Consider the following 20760-nt stretch of genomic DNA (forward strand, 5'->3'; position numbering starts at 1 on the left):
TTCTAGTTTGAAACCGTTATTTCTAGTTCTATCCTGTATGCTCACTTTAAGTACCTTGCTAATATCTCCCATATTTATACCCTTCATCCACTTAAACACCTCAATTAAGTCTCCCCTTACTCTACGTCTCTCTAGCGAATCCAGACCTAATCTTTTCAATCTGTCTTCATATGACAGGTTCCAGACGTCATGTACCATATCATTTTTGTCATTCTTCTCTGTACATTTTCTAACGAGTTAATATCCATTCTATAGTAAGGACACCAAAATTGTACTGCATAGTCTAAATGTGGCCTTACTAATGCTAGATAAAGTTTCAGTATTACTTTTGATGATCTATTGCTCAGGCTTCTCGAAATAAATCCTAGGACCCTATTTGCTTTATTTCTCGCATTAATACACTGTTGTCTTGGTTTAAGGTCGTTACTAACCATAACTCCTAGATCCCTCTTGCATTCCGATTTGCTAATTTCTTTGTTATCTAAGCTCTATTTAGTGTCTCCAGTGGTCTTGCCTACGTTAAGTACTTTACATTTTTCAGCGTTAAATTCCATTTGCTAAGTTTTAGACCATTTGGACAATGTATCGAGGTCTTTTTGTAAGTTATGCCAATCGTCAGTCGAGTTAATGATACGCCCTATTTTTGTATCGTCGGCAAATTTGCTGATGCCTCTATTGACTCCTAAGTCTAGATCATTTATATATATAATAAATAATATGGGACCGAGTACTGAACCCTGTGGTACACCGCAAGTTACTAATTCCCAATCCGACTTAGTTCCATTTATTAATACTCTCTGCTTTCGTCCTTTCAGCCAGGATTCTATCCATTTTAAGATATCGCCGTCTATACCGTGTGCTCGAACCTTTCTAACTAACCTTTCGTGTGGGACCCTATCAAAAGCTTTACTAAAGTCCAGATAAATAACATCGTAAGCTTTATCGCTATCTACTGCCTCATAGACCTCCGAGTAGAATGACAAGTTTGTGAGGCAGGATCATCCTTGCCTGAATCCGTGCTGACTTTCGTTTATAAGATTAAATCTTTCTAAGTGTTCTCTAATCTTATTTGCCAAAACTGACCCTTAACATTTTTCCTACTATTGACGTTAGACTTATCGGACGATAATTCGACGCAGCTGATTTATCACCCTTTTTAAAGATGGGCACTACATTTGCGATCTTCCACGCCTCTGGAACTTCTCCTGAACTTAAAGAGTCATTAAATAATGTTAAAAGTGGCTGACATAATTCTTCTTTGGTTTCTTTTATAATTTTTGCATATATATCGTCTGGACCTGGCGATTTTTGAGGTTTTAACGGCCATTCCACGTTGAATACACCGCTTCCCGTCCGATCAGCGAAGTTAAGCAACGTTGGGTCTGGTTAGTACTTGGATGGGTGACCGCCTGGGAACACCAGATGCTGTTGGCATCCCTACGTGACAAGTGGGGTTGGTGGAGGATTAGTGCCCCTCCCTGTAAAACAATTAACTCTAAGCCTTTGGCCACCCCGTTTGGGATACATGGCGTCTGGCAATGAATGAATGAATGAAACTTATTAATTTCTTTCAATACGTCGTCGTTACTAATGGTTATTTTACTAAGGATATTTTCCGTATTCTCATCGTAAATATTTGCTGCTTGAGGGACCAGGTCTAGATTTTCCTTAGTGAATACTGATATGAAATAATTATTTAGGATGGTGCACATTTGTTTATCTTTACTGGTAATGTCACCTGATTCTGTTCTGAGTGGTCCTATCCTATCTTTATTTTTCGTAATGTACATTTGATAAAAACCCTTGGGGTTTTCATTTGATTCACTAGCAACCTTAATTTCATAACTTCTCTTTGCTTTTCTTATCTCCCTCTTTACTTCTCAATTTAAAATCGCGTACCAGTTACGCAGACTGCAGTGGTTTAATTCAATACTGGTGGTTCTTAACGCTTATCATTGGTATTGTTTTACTGTGCGTTTTGTACATAGCTAATTTTTGTTTTCTCTTGCCCACACTATATTGGAAACCAGTGCTATTTCTCCTTGAGTCTAAACCATCCTTCCTAACTTGGATAACTAAAATTGTTGTTGTCATACTAAAGGGATTAAATCTTGTCATTCTTTGGACGGTCCTTTTTATATGGCTTACTACTGTATCTCAACATTAACTCCTTCAGCCCAGGGACATTGTATTTTTATTTATTTATTTATTTATTTATTTATTTTTTGGCTGCGTGACATCATTTGATGCAATAAACGGAAAATTTTATGTATAAGTTAATGAAAGCCCCTCCAGTTAAAAAAGTCTTGAGCATAATAAAACACATGTACCGTAGTCTCAGGATTGATATAATATAAAAGTCATCCTCAGACAGAAAGGGTAAAAAAGAAAAAGTGTCATTGCAAACCATTGGAATACCCCTTTCCCAATGATATTTTGACCTTATTCTTACTACAGATATCTACAGATAGTGTTATTCAAGCCAGTGGGAGGCTGTTGGATGTGAAGTGATTAGATGAGTTAGCTAGCCACACCTCTGGTAGAGAACCTCCCAAGGATATGTAGAATCTTTTAGTGTAATTTTAAAATACAGTATATATATGTTGAAGTGGGGGAAATATCTTGTACTACTGGTAGATATTTTACATATACTGTATCTTCTTGTAATTTAGCACTTGATATTTGCAAGAAAGAAGAAATGGTGGATATTATACAATTGGTGAGGCGGTGGAATTGACAAGGAATTGAGTTGGATGAATTATGTGAGGGGCCATGGCAAGGATATGGTACCCTTCTCTTTAACTTAATGATAAGTGAATTGACTATCTGGCACGTGTAATGAACAGAATAAGAATATTGACTATCTGGCACGTGTAATGAACAGAATAAGAATATTGACTATCTGGCATGTGTAATGAACAGAATAAGAATATTGACTATCTGGCATGTGTAATGAACAGAATAAAAATATTAACTATCTGGCACATGTAATGAACAGAATAAGAATACAGGTATTGACTATCTGGCAAGTGTATGAGAACTGCAGCTACAGTATTGAAAGGGAAAAAAAGGTGCAGGTGGTTCAGCTAGGTAGGTGAAGCCAGGATTCCACAGACTTAGTGGTTCGTGAATAATGATGTGGCCCTGGGCATGCTGTTAATGTAATAGTTTTCTCATTTTCATACTTTCTGCTTAATTTTCGGTCCAGTGACACCCCATCCTTGGGTGGGAAAAATGATGATGATGTTGAATGAAGTTGTTTATATTTGATACTGATAGGCCTACTGATCTAGAATACCGTTTGAGCTGTTGAGGAATTATGTATGTTGGTATATAGAGTGTATTACCCAGCAGTATAAGTAATTATCTTTGATTTTTATGATAGTGAGTAATGAGGTGGTTGTCTTTTAAACTTCATACCATATAAATAGTGTAGTGGAGTTAGCAAGCACTTTTAGAATATCACAACCTTCAATTTGTTTTATCACAAGCTTTCTGTGAAATGTGGATGGTCCTGTACTCTACATTGTACCTACTGCTTATTTGGAAATTGTAATTGTTTGTAGTTAACTTGAGAAGTTCCAGTTCAGAGATTTTGTACTTTCAGAATGTATTATGTACAGCACCATCCCTCCACATTTTACATTCATTAAAATGGGTTCGAATTCTGAAACTGCACTATACACTGTTTCTGTGCACTTGAGCCTTACGAAGCTGCATGCCACTATTAAATAATGGTCTCAGAACTACTCCATCTGACATGATTAGATTAAGATGAATCAAGTGCTGATCTAGAATTCGTGCCTCAAGTCAGTGAGCAGGTCTCTGTGGTACCCAAGCATGACTGGAAGTGTGTTTTGCAGGTATGGAGATAACCAACGGCAGTGGAATGGGTAAGCTGTGGGCCTGTAGTGTGGCTTGTGTGCTCTCCTCTCCTCCCCTTGGATTGGTTTGTCAGTCTCCTGCCTCTTTGCTCACAAGACTTGGTGCCCTGCCCATTAAGTGCTCTGCCTCATCATTCCACTTTCCCACCACCTGGAAATTTATCCCTTGAACCCATTTCCCTATAGTGCTGGACTGAGATTTATTAACAAACTTATGATCAGCCTCCTATTGTAACTGTGATTTGATCTTGCTCTTGTTCTTCCTGCAAGAGGACATTTTTGTTGCGATAGGGAATTGATTACCATTTTGTTTCTTAATTTCAGCCCTGAACAGTAGCTTTTTCTTAGAGCAAGAGAGCTCAGGGTTATAGAGTACAGTATGCATTATCCAGTTCATCTTCCAGTCGATATCTATGCTAATGTACTGTACTGTGATATCCAGACCACCAGTAATTGCCACAACTTGCAGTAGATAAGAAAGGTATCACGCTTTTCAGCCTAAATTTATGTATGAGTTAAACTGCATAATATAGTTTTCAGCACCTGTACAGTACTCTTTGATAACATACTTGGTGTGTTTAAAATGCTCAGCAATGATGTTTATGCAGCTATTTACTCATTAATCTAAGCAGTACACTATTTATACAGCAATTCCTCTTTCATTCTGCTTTCACATAGCATGTTTTTCACCATAAATGTAACATGCCATTGCTCATTATTACCTGTAAGCTGTCAGGATGTGCATTCATGGGTCAGTTTTGAAATAATTTCTCACACTCATATATCCCAATGTGTCACTTCTTTAAATTGCTAATGGAGTAGTAACATGTAACTACAGTATACAGTCAGTCACATCATAATACATTTTGATACATATCAGCAGCTTTGAATTTGATTGTAATATTCAAGAAAAGCTTCTCTTGCTGGAACACAACCCTCTGTAAACTCGATTTTCATATACTGTACCACAGTAGTTTTTTGGAACAGTCAGCAGTATTGTTTGAGGAATTACTGTATCAGTGCAAAATTTTTAAACAGTTTTGTAACACCATACAGTGGTGGTGCAATGAATACAGTGCACATTAACAGTACAGTAAATATATTATTACATGATAATTCTTTTGTATCTGGCTGTGACTGTTTAGATGTTTTTGTTATTGAACCTCCAGACTTATGCTACAGTAATTGTGATGTAAAATATTTTCCTGAAAGATCTGAGCGTGATACTTGATACATCATTGATAAACGTGGTGCCATAGGTAATTATGATATCTAACTTACAACTTGTTTTTGGTGGTATTTACATAATTTACTATGAGTTTATGATATCCTAATTGAATTTGGATACATTTATGATTGTTATAGGTACACAGCTTAAATATGTGTATACTTACACAGCACTACAGTAGTGAACTAGTATGATAGTGAATCGTTACAGTACAGTAGGTACAGTGTACTGCAGTTTGTTGCTTTATATTGCTGGGTTTATCACAGCATGATTTTTTTTTTTGTGTGCTGTTGGCTTTATTACAGTACAGGAATATTTTATTTTGTTTTATTTTACATTAATGTAGAATCAAGTTTTTAAAAATAGCCTTTGGCTACTATCCTCTGTTTAATATGGATGAAAAAACTGATCAGTCTTGATGCATATCATTAAGCTACTAGTTTGCTGATGAGCTTGGGATTATATTCGCTATGCATTTCCATTCATGGTACTTTACCATACCAGTGTGACATGGCATGATTTTGATGTGTTCCAAGTTTGCCACCGGTGTATGGTACTTTACAGTAATTGGTGTAGCGCATTATTTTGCCGACTTCTTTTTTCTGAAGTTTAGTGTTGTGTTTTTATTATTGGTTGATTATTATTATTATTATTATTATTGTTCTTATTATTAAGGAATTATGCCCACATATAGAAAATCATGTACTTAGAAGATACAACAGTTTGGGCTCATCTAGGGCTGGGGGAGGGGGGGGGGGCAGAAAATGTTGTACTTAAGAGTAGATAACATTTCCTTTTGTTGTATAGTTCTTTCATTTGAAGAAAATCATGGCTCTGTGAAATTACTGTTTATTTATTTTTTTTTTTAATGTTAGTGCTGCATTTTTCAGGGTCTTCTGCATGGCTGGGTTGAGTGTGGATGTCCTTCAGACTTTCTTTCATATTGCATTATATCCTCATTTGCCATGTTGCTTTGCTCTATTCTTTCTTAGTGGCATTATGCTCTTTATTGATATCAGAATATGTTTTTGTTTTGTCAGTTCCCATGTTGTTTGTAATCCCTTCAGTCTGGAAAACTTGGAATTGGAGGAGTAGATATGCCATTTATTAACCCCTTTGCCATGAGAGGTCTTCCCTGAATTTTTAAAAAATTGGCTGGAGGTAGCATGATTTAAGCAGAAAATATATTGTATCAGTTTTATATGCTGTATATATATATATATATATATATATATATATATATATATATATATATATATATATATATATACACACAGACACACACACACTCACACACATATATATATATATATAAACACAGACACACACACACACACACACACACACATATATATATATATATATATATATATATATATATATATATATATATAATTATTATTAGGTAGGAAGACGGTACATGTACCTGTAAATTAAGGAGGGTCCTACCATAACCCACTGAATCTGGTGACAAATGCAGTAATTATACTCTCTCTACCTTCAGACAAGTTTACTTAGCTTAGGAAGGGTCCATTAGTGAAGGGGTTAATGAAGGGTGTATCCAACCCCTTCTGAAGAGTGTCTCCCCAGTGCTTATTAAAATCACCTGGAAGGAGCAAGAAAAAGCCTTAAACTATGTAATTGGGTTGAAGGACTTAAGCCTTAAAGACATAATGAGTCACGTATGAGTTGCAATGGTGGTTTATTAATTCCTTTAGTTTGAGTAGGATATCATGCTTTAATTCTTTGCCAGGGTTGCATGCTAACTCCTCTTTGGAAATGCTGGACTACTGTAGATCAGACTTTATTTTGCTACCAAGATTGGAGAGACTTTCACTGTTAAGCTGTTGCATACAGTATTCATTTTTTAATTCATTTTATGCTCCTTTTTTTTTTTTCCTCCTTATATGTAAATTGGGTATGGTTGTAGCAATTAATTGTCCTTGTTATTACATTACACTATAGGCCTTGCCATATTTTGTCTTGTCATTCATCAATAACATGAATTGCCTGGCCTCTATCAGGCATGTGCAAGCTGGCCATTACAGTACAAACGTGCATAGTCTGTCCAGTATATTCCGACATACAGGTATTGCCACAAGTTCTGATTTGAGCTGCATATTACTAAATAATGTAATAAACAAAATTGACAGTAGATGATAATTTCACTCGATGTAAACTTGACACACACATCATTCTGCTATCTGGTTTGGTTTTAACCTTGTACAGTACCTGCCAGGATTTTCTTCTGTTGAATTATTTGGCATTATAGTAGCTAGAAGCAGACCCTATATATGCCCATTGCTTGGGAAGTGTTAATGAGCAAATAGTATGTGGCATGCATAATTTATGTTCTATAACAGTATGAAAGAATCATTCTTGACATGGAACTCTCACTATAGTTTTTGCAGTATTCATTTGCAACATTCTCATTTTAACAGAAGTTTAGTATAATCTGTATGTGTGTTTCTGTTTCCTGGCCTTTTCACTCTTGATTTGGCTCATTTCATTAGATTGCCATTTTTTCTGTCTGAGATCAAATGAATTTTGCATTTAATAGATTTGTTTTTCTTAGAAAAGCTAGAACATGAATACTCTACTTCCCTCATGAGATCCAAGTGATGACTGCAATAAAGGCATTGAAGAATGAATGAGTTCTGCATACATTATATTAATAAAACTTGATGTTTGATGTCCTTCGAAGATGGATAGTTATGCCAAAGTCTTTGTTTTGATCTAAATATACAGTATGATGGTATCAGAATCCTCAGATTGTTCGGAGGAATTTGCAGCCTTCTAAGCTTTACACTTACTGGAGGGGAAAGCACACAGTTTTGTACAATGCAGGAATGCCAGAATGCATCAAGGTTTCAGTGATTCTAGTGTAATCAAAAGAAAAATGTTTGTTCATAGTTTTCATATTAAATACACACACATTACTTTTGTGTTGTCTGATGTATAGAGCTAACCTTGAGTTTAGAACAGAGACCACAGAGGCATTCACGATTGGTGCATCAACTCCTCCTCCACCAAACTTCCCTCGTAGTGACGTTGATTAGGGATACTGGTCAACTTGACACCTCCTGGGTGTTCCCTATCATCACTTTCTCTTCAGACCACATTTCTCATAATACTCTTTATTCTACATACACACAGCACTTTTATATAGTGTTATGTCCTTCACACATACAGCCTTCCTCATCTCACAATCATTCACATGCCCCAAGATCACAAACCATACTCTTGTACACCCCTTTCAAATGTCCTATCCTCTACTCTTCACCAGGAACGGGGAACACCAATGCTGATGGGACGTACAAGCCATCTTTCCTGACAGACCAGGAGCTGAAGCATTTAATACTTGAGGCAGCCGATGGATTCTTGTTTGTGGTGGCATGTGACACAGGACGGATCATCTATGCATCAGACTCGGTCACACCAGTCCTCAATCAGCCGCAGGTGAAGCTTAAAACTGGAGTTACTGAAATTGAATATACAGTGAACCCTCGATATAGCGAACCCTTTTATAGCGAACTTTGGATATAACGACCCACCATTTCCAAAGCAAACTTCGCCCCCTGGCATGGTAAATGTAGTGTACCAGTACTACATTACATCATAGGCATTGTATTTATGTGTACAGCTTCATACTGGATGGTATTTATTGTACATGTACTGTATAACTACATAAACCATTGAATTCTCCATGTGAAACTTCATAAAGTTGTGGTTGCGGATGTAGGACTGAATTACTCCACGGATATAGCGACCACGGGTTGGTAATCCCTCGATTAATAACAACCATCGGATATAGCGAACTTTTGGATATAATGATCCCTCCCTTCCCCCAATTATTTCGTTATATTGAGGGTTCTCTTTACCTAAATTGATTGTAGTGATTACTAATGTTATTCCTTTCAGAGGCATAACTTGGGGAGGAGACTTGAGAGTGCCGTGATGCTAATGCCAGTTATACTTCATTGTCATAGAATTTTGCATGGTATCCAAGTTAGCTGCATTGCATGTGTTATTAGTTAAGTTTTATTTGTACAGCAGCCAGTATGGATATCTTACTTATGATATTGTTAGGTTGGATAATTTCTTATTTCAGATGCTGAAAGAGAGAGTAGCTATATCTTTTTATACAGGTTCAGATGTTATGTACCTAACTACAGAATTTTGTGAAAGATGGGGAGTACAAAAGTTGTCGATTAAAGTGTATATGAAAGGGTTCAGTGACAGTAGAGTGCTGTCACATAGAGCAAAAGGATATACCGGTAATAAGGGTGGCAAAAGAAGTATGGTATACATGTACATGAGTGAGGGTGAGAGGAGGCTTGGAAGGCCAGGAAGGTGGCTTGATATGCTAAGCCAGTGTGTAGGAAAAAATTTTCATAGAAGTTGAGGTAGCAAAAGAATTGATGGAGGATAGAATTAAATGACTGAACCATGCATAGAGATGCACATGACATGGGTTGCACCATTTTTTTTAACCTAACCAATTGACAAGGTAACTTAGTTAATATGAAGCACATAGTATAGAATTCTTATATATACTATACTCTATGGAATGAAACATATATATTTGAAGATTTATATTTGTGGTCAAGATTTCTCCACCTCATAGGAAACTGGATTACAATTTTTATTTATTTATCTGTTTATTTATTTATTTTATAAGTAGGTACAAACAAAATTATTTCTCACTGAAGACATTTTGTTACTCATGCAGACTAATTTCCATGTCAACAGAGTGATTGGTTTGGGTCAAGTGTATATGAGCACGTACATCCTGAGGATGTAGAGAAGGTACGAGAGCAGCTGAGTACTCAGGAGCCTGCCAACCAGGGCCGTATCCTTGACTTGAAAACTGGCACTGTCAAGAAGGAGGGACACCAGTGTAAGCTTTAATATGCATTGTAAATGTCATTACGTAGATTAAATTGGGTCAAGTTTATATTAAACATTCACTCCTGGTTTCAGCCAGACAGACTGAGGTTGGTCAGCGACAACAACAACAGCTCCAGATTGCTTTGTGGTAAAGAACAGAGTGGCAGTTGTTTCTTGCACATGAAGTTTTATCTTTTAGATAAGGCTGGAAGTTTTTGTATCGTGTAAAATGCTGTATCAGGCCGTCTCCAGCATTTAATGTAGAAGGAGTACTGTAACTTAGCCTCAGCATGGTATGCTTTGAAGTGGGTATTATGGAACTGGTTGTTATCATTATTTATTTATGTATTTTTCATTTATTTATTTTATTATTTTTTTCATAACAGTAGTTTGGCCATGTGGAGAGGATGGAGGGTGAGAGATTGACGAGGAGAGTGTATGTGAGTGAAGTGAGGGGGGGAGAGGGAGGGGGAGGCTGAGGATGAGGTGGAGGGATGGAGTGGAGAGGTACATGAGAGAGGGAGATGTGAGTTGGGAGCAGGGCAGTGAAATGGCGGGGGACAGGGTGACGTGGAGGGGATTTGTTTGTGGCCACCCTGTAAGAGATTAAGACTTCTGGCAATAGATAGATAAATATAGAGATAGTTTACTTGGTAGGTTGTACTTTATAAATTCCATATTAACTGAAATTGCATTTGTGTTGCCGATTTGTTTCTTGTAAAGTTTCTTTCTAACAAGTCAGTATTGTTTCTTGAATTCCAAATATTTCAGCTGAAGTCAAACCAGTATCTTGTACAGAGGTGCGTGTTGTTGACTCTGCATGCTGTTAATGAATCAGTACAGGACACTATGTATGTTGGTAAGCTGTTTGATTGATTGAGTTAATGAGAGATACTGTCATGCAGCTGTGCCTCCTCTAATGCAGCTGAAGGTGCGACGGTACCTCGTCAAATGCAGCTAAAGCTTTGAATTGCTGGAAGAATCCTTGAAAATTGTCTACAGACAATTCATTTGAACAGCCATAAAGTATGCTGACCCAAGCTGGGCCCCAGCCTTAATTAACATAAACATGGATCAACATAAAAAAACACAGAACAAATCCTTTGGAATAATAACAAGATAATCCAAAACCACAGATATACATCACTTACATCTAGAAGCAAAAATCTTCCATTAAAAAATCAGTTATAAATGAGTACCCATTCTGTTGTAAGCATTACTCAGACTGTCTGTTTACCACATCTCAGTATTGTGATTTTGTTGTTCTGTCTATCCACTTATCTATTGCAAGATGCTTTAATCCTGTGAAGGATGGCCACAAACAATCACCTTCATGTTGCCTGGTCCCCCACCAAAAAGCCCTCCTCCCGGCTCACACCCCACTTTCTCATATACCTCTCCAATCCACCCCTCCATCCCATCCTTGGCCTCCCCCTCCCTCTCCTCCCCTTCACCTCACTCACATACACTCTCCTCATTAGTCTCTCATCATCTCCACATGGTCAAACCACCTTAATATATTTCTCCTAATGCTTTTAATCACATCCACATCCACACCACAATGCTTCTTCACTTCCTCATTCGTTAGTCTGTCTTGCCATGTAACTCCATGTGCTCCTTTCAGATAACTCATTTCCACTGTTCTCACTCTTAACTTGTGTCCTTCCAACAAGGTCCAAGCTTCACATCCACGCAGTAGAGATGGTATCACAATACAGTAGTCATGCAGCGATTTTTTCACTTCCCTGTTTCTTATCAGTGCTTTCAAAGAACCAGTAACCTTTCTTCCTTGTTGTACCCTTTCAAGCACTTCACCCACCAAACTTCCAAACTTACTCATCACACCACCCAAGTACTTAAATGCACTTACATTTTCCATTTCCTCATCATAAATCATTCTTGTAATGTTTTTTTATGAATTTAGTCATTAAGATTTTGTGCTCAAGTAAGTAACCCTGGTGTAGCCTTGTCTGGCATAGGAAGGTAGCTGCTTGCTTGTGTTTGACAGGTCTGGTCAGCCAGACATACCAGGATAGAGCAACAACAACCACTCCTGTAACTTCGGTACTAGCAGTGCTGGCTTCCAACATTTTCAACAACTTTCCTTGATGTAATTTGCTTCATAAATTGTTATCTGTCTTATATGATATTCTGCGTAAATATACACAGCACACTTTTGTCTTGCATGTAAATTGTTCCCCTTAACTTTTGTTTCTGTTTCACTTGAAATCCCCCAATACCTTTATCAGTAACCTTGGACTTTAAAGTACTGAATTATAGTCACTTGAGGCTTTGTACATTCATGTAAGAACACATCTCAGAAATTATAGTTCATAAAAAGACAGATAGGTTACTGCAAACTGCCAACCATTCTTGCTCCTGACTGGATCTAAATGCACAGGTTTTCACACTTTCACAAGTTTATGCCCACATTAGAAAATAAATAAATAAATAAAATAAAGGAAAAGGGTATATAGATGATGATGATAACTACTCAGGAAATTTTCAGTTAAATGCTAAAATTGAAAATAAGCAAACTAAATTCAGTTCCCTGTATATAGTTGAAGGTTTTCAGTATAGAATTAAAAGATATCAGAGATTTTTCATTCGACTGTGCATACGTTATGGTTGTTGGAAGTTCAAGAAACAAAAACCTTAAGTAAAAGATACCAGTACCACTACTAAAATATTTTGACAGGTACTGTACAGGAAAGATGAAAAGTTTCATGTTCAGTACTTTCTTTTTTTTTTTCTTTAAAGTAAATCTGCCCTGAAATATTAGTCTGAAAACTGATCATAATTGAAGTTTATCATCATCCATCCATCATCCAATCCTACGTTGCCCCATGAGGAGCGTAGGAGCCCTGGGCTGGGCAAGTTGGTCCTGGCATTTACATAAGTCAAAAATAGTAAAAAATGCATTTAATACACCTAATTAACCGAACATCATAGCCTAGCCAAGCCTACCTAAAATGTGTTTAGGACCTACGGTTGGGTAAAATCATTAACACAAAGCCCATTTTATTATAAAGTGTTGAATACTGTATCTCATGTAAGTTATTGAACATTGTACTGAAAGTACACCATCGTAAAGTCGAAAAATCGTAAGTTGACCGATTGTAAAACGGGGACCACCTGTATATTAGTTTAGGTAAGGTTTTTGTTCACAGGGTTATTGTCTGGCATTACAAACACAGTCTGTACAGTGAATGGAGTAAAAACGCCTCGGTGGAAGAATTTTGCAAAACATTGTTTATCGCTGTGTTTGTATCCCTGCAGCATCAATGCGTCTGTGCATGGGGTCTCGGCGAGGCTTCATCTGCCGTATGAAGGTTGGCAACATAACCCCAGATAACATGAATTCTGGCCACCTAAACCGGTTGCGTCAGAGGAACTCCCTGGGCCCAGCATCAGATGGACACAATTACGCTGTTGTCCACTGCACTGGCTACATAAAAAATTGGCCACCCACTGGAGTGCAGGTAAGTCAGGCTTGATGCTGGTAGAAGGTTAGAGTCACCATTGAATCAGGACAACACCCTTTTTTAGTTTATTCATGCTAACTGCAGACAATTTTGTTAACTATGGAGATGCCATTTGCAGTGGCTGGGTAAAGAATAAATCTCCATTAGCCTGACCACAGCCTGTCTTCTCTTCCTATCTGAATAAAATTATCAGAAGGCATCAAGAGTAAAATTTAAAATACAACACTGGATTGGAGAGAGGGAGTAAAGGGTAAGGCAGGCTTTTTTTATTGATTTCTTTTACAACACTTGTGAGGATAGAAAGTGGCTAGGCTGCTTACACATTATGTAGTCCACTCTGCAGTAATGTGAGCAGGTCAGACTTTCAGTCATGTTGTTGTAGAAGTATTGTTAAAAGTTTTGGGGAATGTCATCCCTTTCACCCTGTAAGTTACTGTAACTTGGCTCATGAAATTTTCAGTTGACTGTGGCAAGTGTTGTGCATTATATACTTATATATGCTGTATGGTAGTTAGACCTGGGCAGCAAAGGAAGAGGATATTCATAGGCTCATACGTTTAGAAATGACAGTGATTAGATGAATGTGTAGTGTGTCCTTCAATGCAAGGGCTGGGGGGAATAGGTTTTTGATTGAAAAGTTGAGGGGAAGGATGGGACTGAAGTGTATTGGTGTTGTGATGGGAGGGGCAGAATGAGATGGTTTGGGCATGTGGAGAGGATGGAGGATGACATTTGGGTGTGGAAAATGAGAAGTGTGAATTCCAGGTATGGTTGTTAGAGGCAGACCAAAAAAGACCTGAGACAAGGTCATAGAGTGTGACCTCAGGGATAAGGGACTGAATAGGGAGGCTGCCAGAGATCGAGCTATGTGGATTAGATGACCAAGGCCAATGTATGCAAGCGTGTTGGAGCCTTTATAAATGTTACCATACAATACAGTTTGTGCGTGGGAAATGATTGAAGCATAGTACTAGACACATGCAGTGACATTTTTATGTATCAGACATTGGATGTGCTTTACTGTGGACCAGTTAAGCCTTTCTCTTAGGCAAGTCTTTTAATATCCCATTAATCCCTTTATGTATTGACATGTTTGATTTATTTTTCCTATCTCCAAACTATTCTTACCTGCTTAGAAGAGGCCTGAAGTAGAGAAAGTAATAAACGCTTTATCAAACCCCCTGTTGAAAAATTCATCCCAAGGTGATTGAAGTTGCGCGAGATTACAAGAATGAAGTACAAAATGCATTAGTGGAGTGAAGGAGTTAAGAAAGCACAAACATGGCAAAATCAGGCGTGTTGGCAAGTGGGAGGCATAATGGATAGGTGTACAAATCATCATCAGGTTGGCAATTAAAGAAATAAGAGCGATGCAGTGTTCAGAGCTCTTCTGTTTTTATATTTTATGGTTCCCTGCAGCCAGAGTACATAACTTTTACCTTATTCTTACCGCTACCAGATGATTTTATTCATCACCATAGCAGTGAAGTGGTTGGTGTAGGCCATATCTAACCCCTCCTGTTTTAAAAATGTCCCCAATGCTAATCTGAATAAATCATCAGGAGATATAAAATATATAATGTCTCCATGGCTGTTTAATATATATATGGATGGGGTCGTAAAGGAGGTACAAGGTAGGGCAGTGGATGTGGGGGTGGCCCTAATGAATGAGGGTGAGATTTGGAAGCTTCCGGTGTTGCTGTTTGCTGATGATACAGTATTGTTGAGTGAAGATGAATGGGAGTTGCAAGGTTTGGTGAATGAATTTGGGACAGTGTGTAGGAGGAGGAAGCTGAAAGTTAATGTAAACAAAAGTAAAGTTATGGTGTTTGAGAGGAATGAAGTCACAGAGTGTGCAGTGAGGTTGGATGGTGAGGATATGGAGAATGTGAGTGCATTCAAGTACTTGGGTAGTGTGATGAGTAAGGATGGAACTTTGGGGGATGAAGTACGTGAAAGGGTACAGCAGGGAAGGAAGGCTGTTGGCACACTGAAAGCAGTGATGAGAAATAGGGAGGTGAGTATGGAAGTTAAGAAGTCACTGCATGATGGTATTGTGATCCCTACCCTGACGTATGGAAGCGAGGCGTGGACCTTGCAAGAGGGGAACAAGTCAAGAGTGAGAGCAGTGGAAATGAGTTACTTGAGAGGAGCATGTGGAGTGACATGGAGGGACAGGTTGACGAATGAAGAAGTGATGGAACGTTGTGGGGTAGATGTGGATGTGGTTGAAAGATTAGGAGAAATACACTGAGGTGGTTTGGACATGGGGAGAGGATGGAGAATGAAAGACTGACTAAGAGGGTGTATGTAGGTGAGGTGGAGGGAGGGAGAGGGAGGGGTAGACCGAGGATGAGGTGGAGGGACGGAGTTGAGAGGTATGTGAGGGAGGGGGGGGTGAGTTGGGGGGAGGGGAGTCAAATGGTGGGTGACAGAGTGACTTGGAGGCGTTTTGTCTGCGGCCACCCTTTGCGGGATTAGGGCGTCGGGCTATAGATAGATAGATAGATATAAAAAAGGAAAGTACTGTATGCCATTGTGTTGAAGGGGTTAAAAGAAGCAGTAAACCTGATTTCCATTCTTGCACTGAAGATGGACCGAGGTGAAGAAGAGGCCCACGGATCCTCCCATTGTTGCCTGGTGGCCATTGGGCGCCTTCAGGTCACATCCACACCAAACACCTCAGACCTCATGGGATCAAATTCACAAAATGGTAAGTGGTTTGAGGACCAGTAAGGCATGTCTTGTTATCAGTTGAAAAGACTCCCAAACAGATGTTTATGAGCAGTTTGTCTTGCATAATATGCTTTCCTGTCTTCTTCTGTACTACCTACGTCATTGTACTGTAACCATACTCAGTGTAAATAATGTACAAAAAAAATATTAACCAACCATAAAAAATTAAGGAATAGGTGTTAAAAGAGTCTGCTTAGCCACTGAGAATACAACTCTCAGACATCCTTTGCTATTGGTAAGAAGTCCATCGCAAATTATAGAAAGAGTGCATATTAAATGTCCATTGCAATAGATATACCAGCATATAGATAGATAGATAAATAGCTGATTTGCCAGTTTGCCCTAAGTTACAGGACCATTTGTTTTGAAAAAGCTTGATATTTTAGAAGAAATACAGTACTTGAATTAAAACTGGTCTAACTTTTTTTCATGTTGATAGAAACTTCAGCATATGTTAGTCACGTGTGGCTGCTTCTTGTGGCAGTGGTTATCATTGTATTGATGCACAAAGAAACCCAGGTAACAGCACTTTTTCAGCCATTACATTAACCCCCTCAGTGCTCTTGATGCACTTGGGTAATATGTTCTGCTAACAGCAGTTATATATATATATATATATATATATATATCAATCAATCAATCAATCATTTCCTGTGGCACCCTCGGGGATGCATAGGGCCTCGATGAACTCACACCACCACATCCTATCTTGTGCTAACTCCTCAAGATCTCCCCAACACTCATCTCCAGCTTCCCATCTCATTGTCCTCACCCACGTCTCTTTTGGCCTTCCTCTACCTCTCCTACCAAGTGCCACCCACCCTGGTGTACCTCGTACTATTCCCTGTCTCCTATACACATGTCCTAGCCACTTCCATCGTGAGAATCTAACATATTCATCGATCGGCTGCACTCCCGTTATTTCTCTAATTCTACTATTTGGTATCCTTTCCCACCACTTAACTCCTAATATTCTTCTAAGTGCTTTATTTTCAAACACCAAGAATTTGTTTTCCATAGTCACTGTGCTGTACCAAGACTCGTGTCCATAAATTAAGATACTCCTAACCATTACCTTATAAAGTTTGATTTTTGTTTGAACAGAAAAATTGTTATTATTCCAAATATTTTTAAGCATTCCCATTGCCTGATTAGCCTTCTTTAACCTTTCCTCGAATTCAAAGTTCAAAGAACCATCCTTGGCTAATTAAGTACCTAAATATTTAAACCTATCAACTTGCTTTACAACCATACCTCCAATTACACATTCCTGCGCATTTTCCATATTCATATTGATTATTTCAGTTTTTCCACAATTAATAACCAAACCCACCTTGCGACCTTCACTCACCAAACAGTCCAACACTCTCTGCATCTCTTCTGGCCCATCACAAATCAAAACTATATCATCTGCATAATCTAAATCCAAAAGTTTCCTGTTTTCTCCCCAAAGTATACCTGCACCGGTTTCTGTTCCAACGCGTTTCATAATGTAATCAATGACCAATATAAATAGTAAAGGCGATAGAACACCACCTTGAATTACTCCGGACTTGACTTCAAACGAATCACTCAGACAGCCATCAACCATCACTTTACAAAATGTGTCCTCATACATGTTCATAATGACCCTCACAAACTCCTCTGGTATTCCATAATGTCTCATGATCTTCCCCATAGTCTCTCTCGAAACACTATCAAAAGCCTTTTCAAAATCAACAAAACAAAGACTTAACGGTACTCTCATTTCATTAACTTGCTGCATCAAATGCCTAACTATAAAGATATGATCATTGCAACCACGTCCCTTTCTAAAACCAGCCTGTTCATCCCTCAGAATACCCTCAACCACTGGCTCCAACCTATTTAACAACACTCTACTGAAAACTTTCAAAGCTATCGGTGACAAAGAGATTCCCCTCCAATTACCACATTCACTCAGGTCTCCCTTCTTCGGAATTTTAACAATTACACCATTCTTCCAAACTGATGGTAGTAACCCCGTCACCCATATCTTATTGAATAGCTTGGTCAAGATCATTATTAATCTATCCCCCTCCACTTTAAACATTTCCGGAAATAAACCATCCTCCCCTGGTGCCTTGTTATTCTTTAACTGTTTTACTGCTTTCTCCACTTCTGCAAGCCTCAACTCTCCTGTTTCTATATTTAAATCTTCCTGAGCAGACGGTATATCCTCTTCTGGTGGTACTGGTCTATTAAGAACTGTCTCAAAATGCTCTTTCCATCTATTTTTAATATCTCCATCTTTGGTCAATAAATTTCCTTCCCTGTCTCTAACTGGTATTTCCTTGCGTTTACCTGCATTACCACTCAGTTCTCTAATCGATTCATATGCTATTCTTTGACTCTGTCCATCATTTTTGTTTATTAAGATTTCAGTCTCTGCAACCTTTTCATCCACACATCTTCTTTTATCTCTCCTAGCTAACCTTCTTACTTCTGAATTCAAACTCCAGTACGCAGCTCTTGCTAATTCAATCTCTCGTTCATCAACGCATTGCATCTCACTCCTCAATTTAGCCTCACCTCTCCTTTTTATCATATCCCACGTTTCCTCTGATATCCATTTCTTTCTCCTGAATCTATGTCTCCTTCCAATCGTACATTCAGCAGTCTCATGCAAAACTTTGTTCACATCCTCCCACATCTCATCTACACTTCTCTCCCCCTCTTCCAACGTTTCCAACACCAAAAACCTATTTCTGCATTCTAAACTGAATTCCTCCTTTTCTTCTCCTTCCCTTCTAAGCTTAACAATATCGTATCTACCAACACCAGATTTTTCCTTCTTCTGATTTTTAAGTTTAAACCTTATTTTTGCAATGCTGAGTTGATGGTCACTACCAATATCCGCTCCCCGTTTAACATGAACATCTAGCAGAGAACTTTTATGCCTCCTACTGATAGCGATGTGATCAATCTGATTTTTATATTTTCCACACGGCGACACCCAAGTTGTCTTGTGTATTTTGCAATGCTGAAAGAGTGTGCCCCCGATGACTAAGTCATTTGCTAGACAGAAGCTTCCAAATCTCACTCCGTTTTCACTCATCCTACTACCAACTCCCATCTTACCCATACATGCCTCAAATCCCTCATTTGAGCAGCCCATTACTGCATTAAAATCTCCAATGCAGATCAAAACATCATGTCTAGGTACCCTTCCTACTCCTTCTTGCAACTTTTCATAAAATGTGTCTTTCCTTTCATCGAGTGCATCATTAGTAGGTGCATAACACACAAACAGACTGATGTTGCCATGATTTGATTTAAACCGTGCGTATAACAATCGCTCATCTATAGGATCCCACTCACATAATGCCTTATTTGCCTTACAACCCAGTAACAATCCTACTCCCTGATAATGCATTCCGTCCTGTCGGCCAGATATCAATAAACGTATACCATCCTCCAAATCCAACTTATCAACTCCAGTTAATCTAGTTTCTGTCAGAGCACAAATATCAAGTCCATAATTTTGAAATACCTTCCCTAACTCATCAATTTTACCGTCATGATTTAGCGTTCTCACATTCCAGTTACCAATTTTAATTGTATTTTTTGCATTAACAAATGAATTAGATTGTAATTGAGGCAACCGTGAGATTCTTAGCACCCCTGCCCATTTAAGGGCTGCACGGGACTGGGGGCCATTATTGTTCTTTCAGAGTCCATCAAGGTTTCTTTGGCTAACTTCCTGAACACCTCGCCAATGTGTTGCAGTCGCAGTAGGCAGCTAACTTGCCTGATTGCCCACACCCGAAAGACCCAGCTATGCTGTAGCCAGTCACGTGCCGGCATGCTTCCCAGCCATTTCACTCTCAAGGAGTTCCTCTGCCTGAGAAGGCAACCACCCCCCTGCTCCCGAGGGCTTTTGATCTGTGTAGGTAGAGGGCGATCACTCCCTCACTAGCCATATACAGTGTATATACAGTGTATAGGCTACACTCACCACATATATATATATATATATATATATATATATATATATATATATATATATATATATATATATATATATTTATATATTTTTATATTTTTTCTCCTGATAGAAGAGTAGTAGTCAAAACAATTGATTACTATATCATTGACCCCTCCTTTGCAGTTAGCAAAGGATGTCCTCTGATTATTGGCTTCTGGCTCACACCATAAGATTTTATCCAGTAGAAGTAAGTCCTATGCAACTAGACCGTTATACAAAAAGTACAGAGTAGAGAGAAGTTCTGCATACTGTTAGAAAGTGTTTTATGTGCACAAGGTCAGATATGAACACTTATGGACAGAGTAAGGAGGGGGTGGATTTGTTGGTGAATGATGAATGATGAGTAATAGAGTTCAGTGTGGGATTGTGACTAAACTCATACACACACACATGAAAATGATGCCATGTGTCCTCTCAAGAAATTCCCATACTGAGGTTGGCTGAGCTACAGCTAGTCCTTTCAGTGAACTGGAGGCTAAACTCGTGTGCCAGAAGCAGCTAATTTCTTCCAAGTAGTTGTTGGAAACTACT

General features: G+C 38.4%; 1 protein-coding gene and 1 non-coding gene across 4 annotated transcripts in view; both read left to right on the forward strand.

The window, feature by feature from the left end:
* Nucleotides 1–20760, forward strand: part of tgo (Aryl hydrocarbon receptor nuclear translocator homolog tgo) — a 261601-nt gene that overhangs the window by 212831 nt on the left and 28010 nt on the right. For 2 of the 3 annotated variants that reach the window (XM_080275477.1, XM_080275478.1), the window contains 4 exons: nt 8399–8571; nt 9865–10012; nt 13282–13484; nt 16080–16200. In XM_080275477.1, the coding sequence (XP_080131603.1) occupies nt 8399–8571; nt 9865–10012; nt 13282–13484; nt 16080–16200 (645 nt within the window). Of the gene's footprint in view, nt 1–3865; nt 3894–8398; nt 8572–9864; nt 10013–13281; nt 13485–16079; nt 16201–20760 lie in introns of those variants that run through there. The other variant, XM_080275479.1, reaches the window with a different exon arrangement.
* LOC145403863 (5S ribosomal RNA) lies at nt 1316–1434 on the forward strand. The gene has a single exon (XR_013898058.1). It is a non-coding gene; the product is annotated as a 5S ribosomal RNA (ribosomal RNA).

This window comes from Coenobita brevimanus, chromosome 61 (assembly GCF_032717465.1).
Source record: "Coenobita brevimanus isolate Jiangsu-jjx chromosome 61, ASM3271746v2, whole genome shotgun sequence".
Classification (NCBI taxonomy): domain Eukaryota; kingdom Metazoa; phylum Arthropoda; class Malacostraca; order Decapoda; family Coenobitidae; genus Coenobita; species Coenobita brevimanus.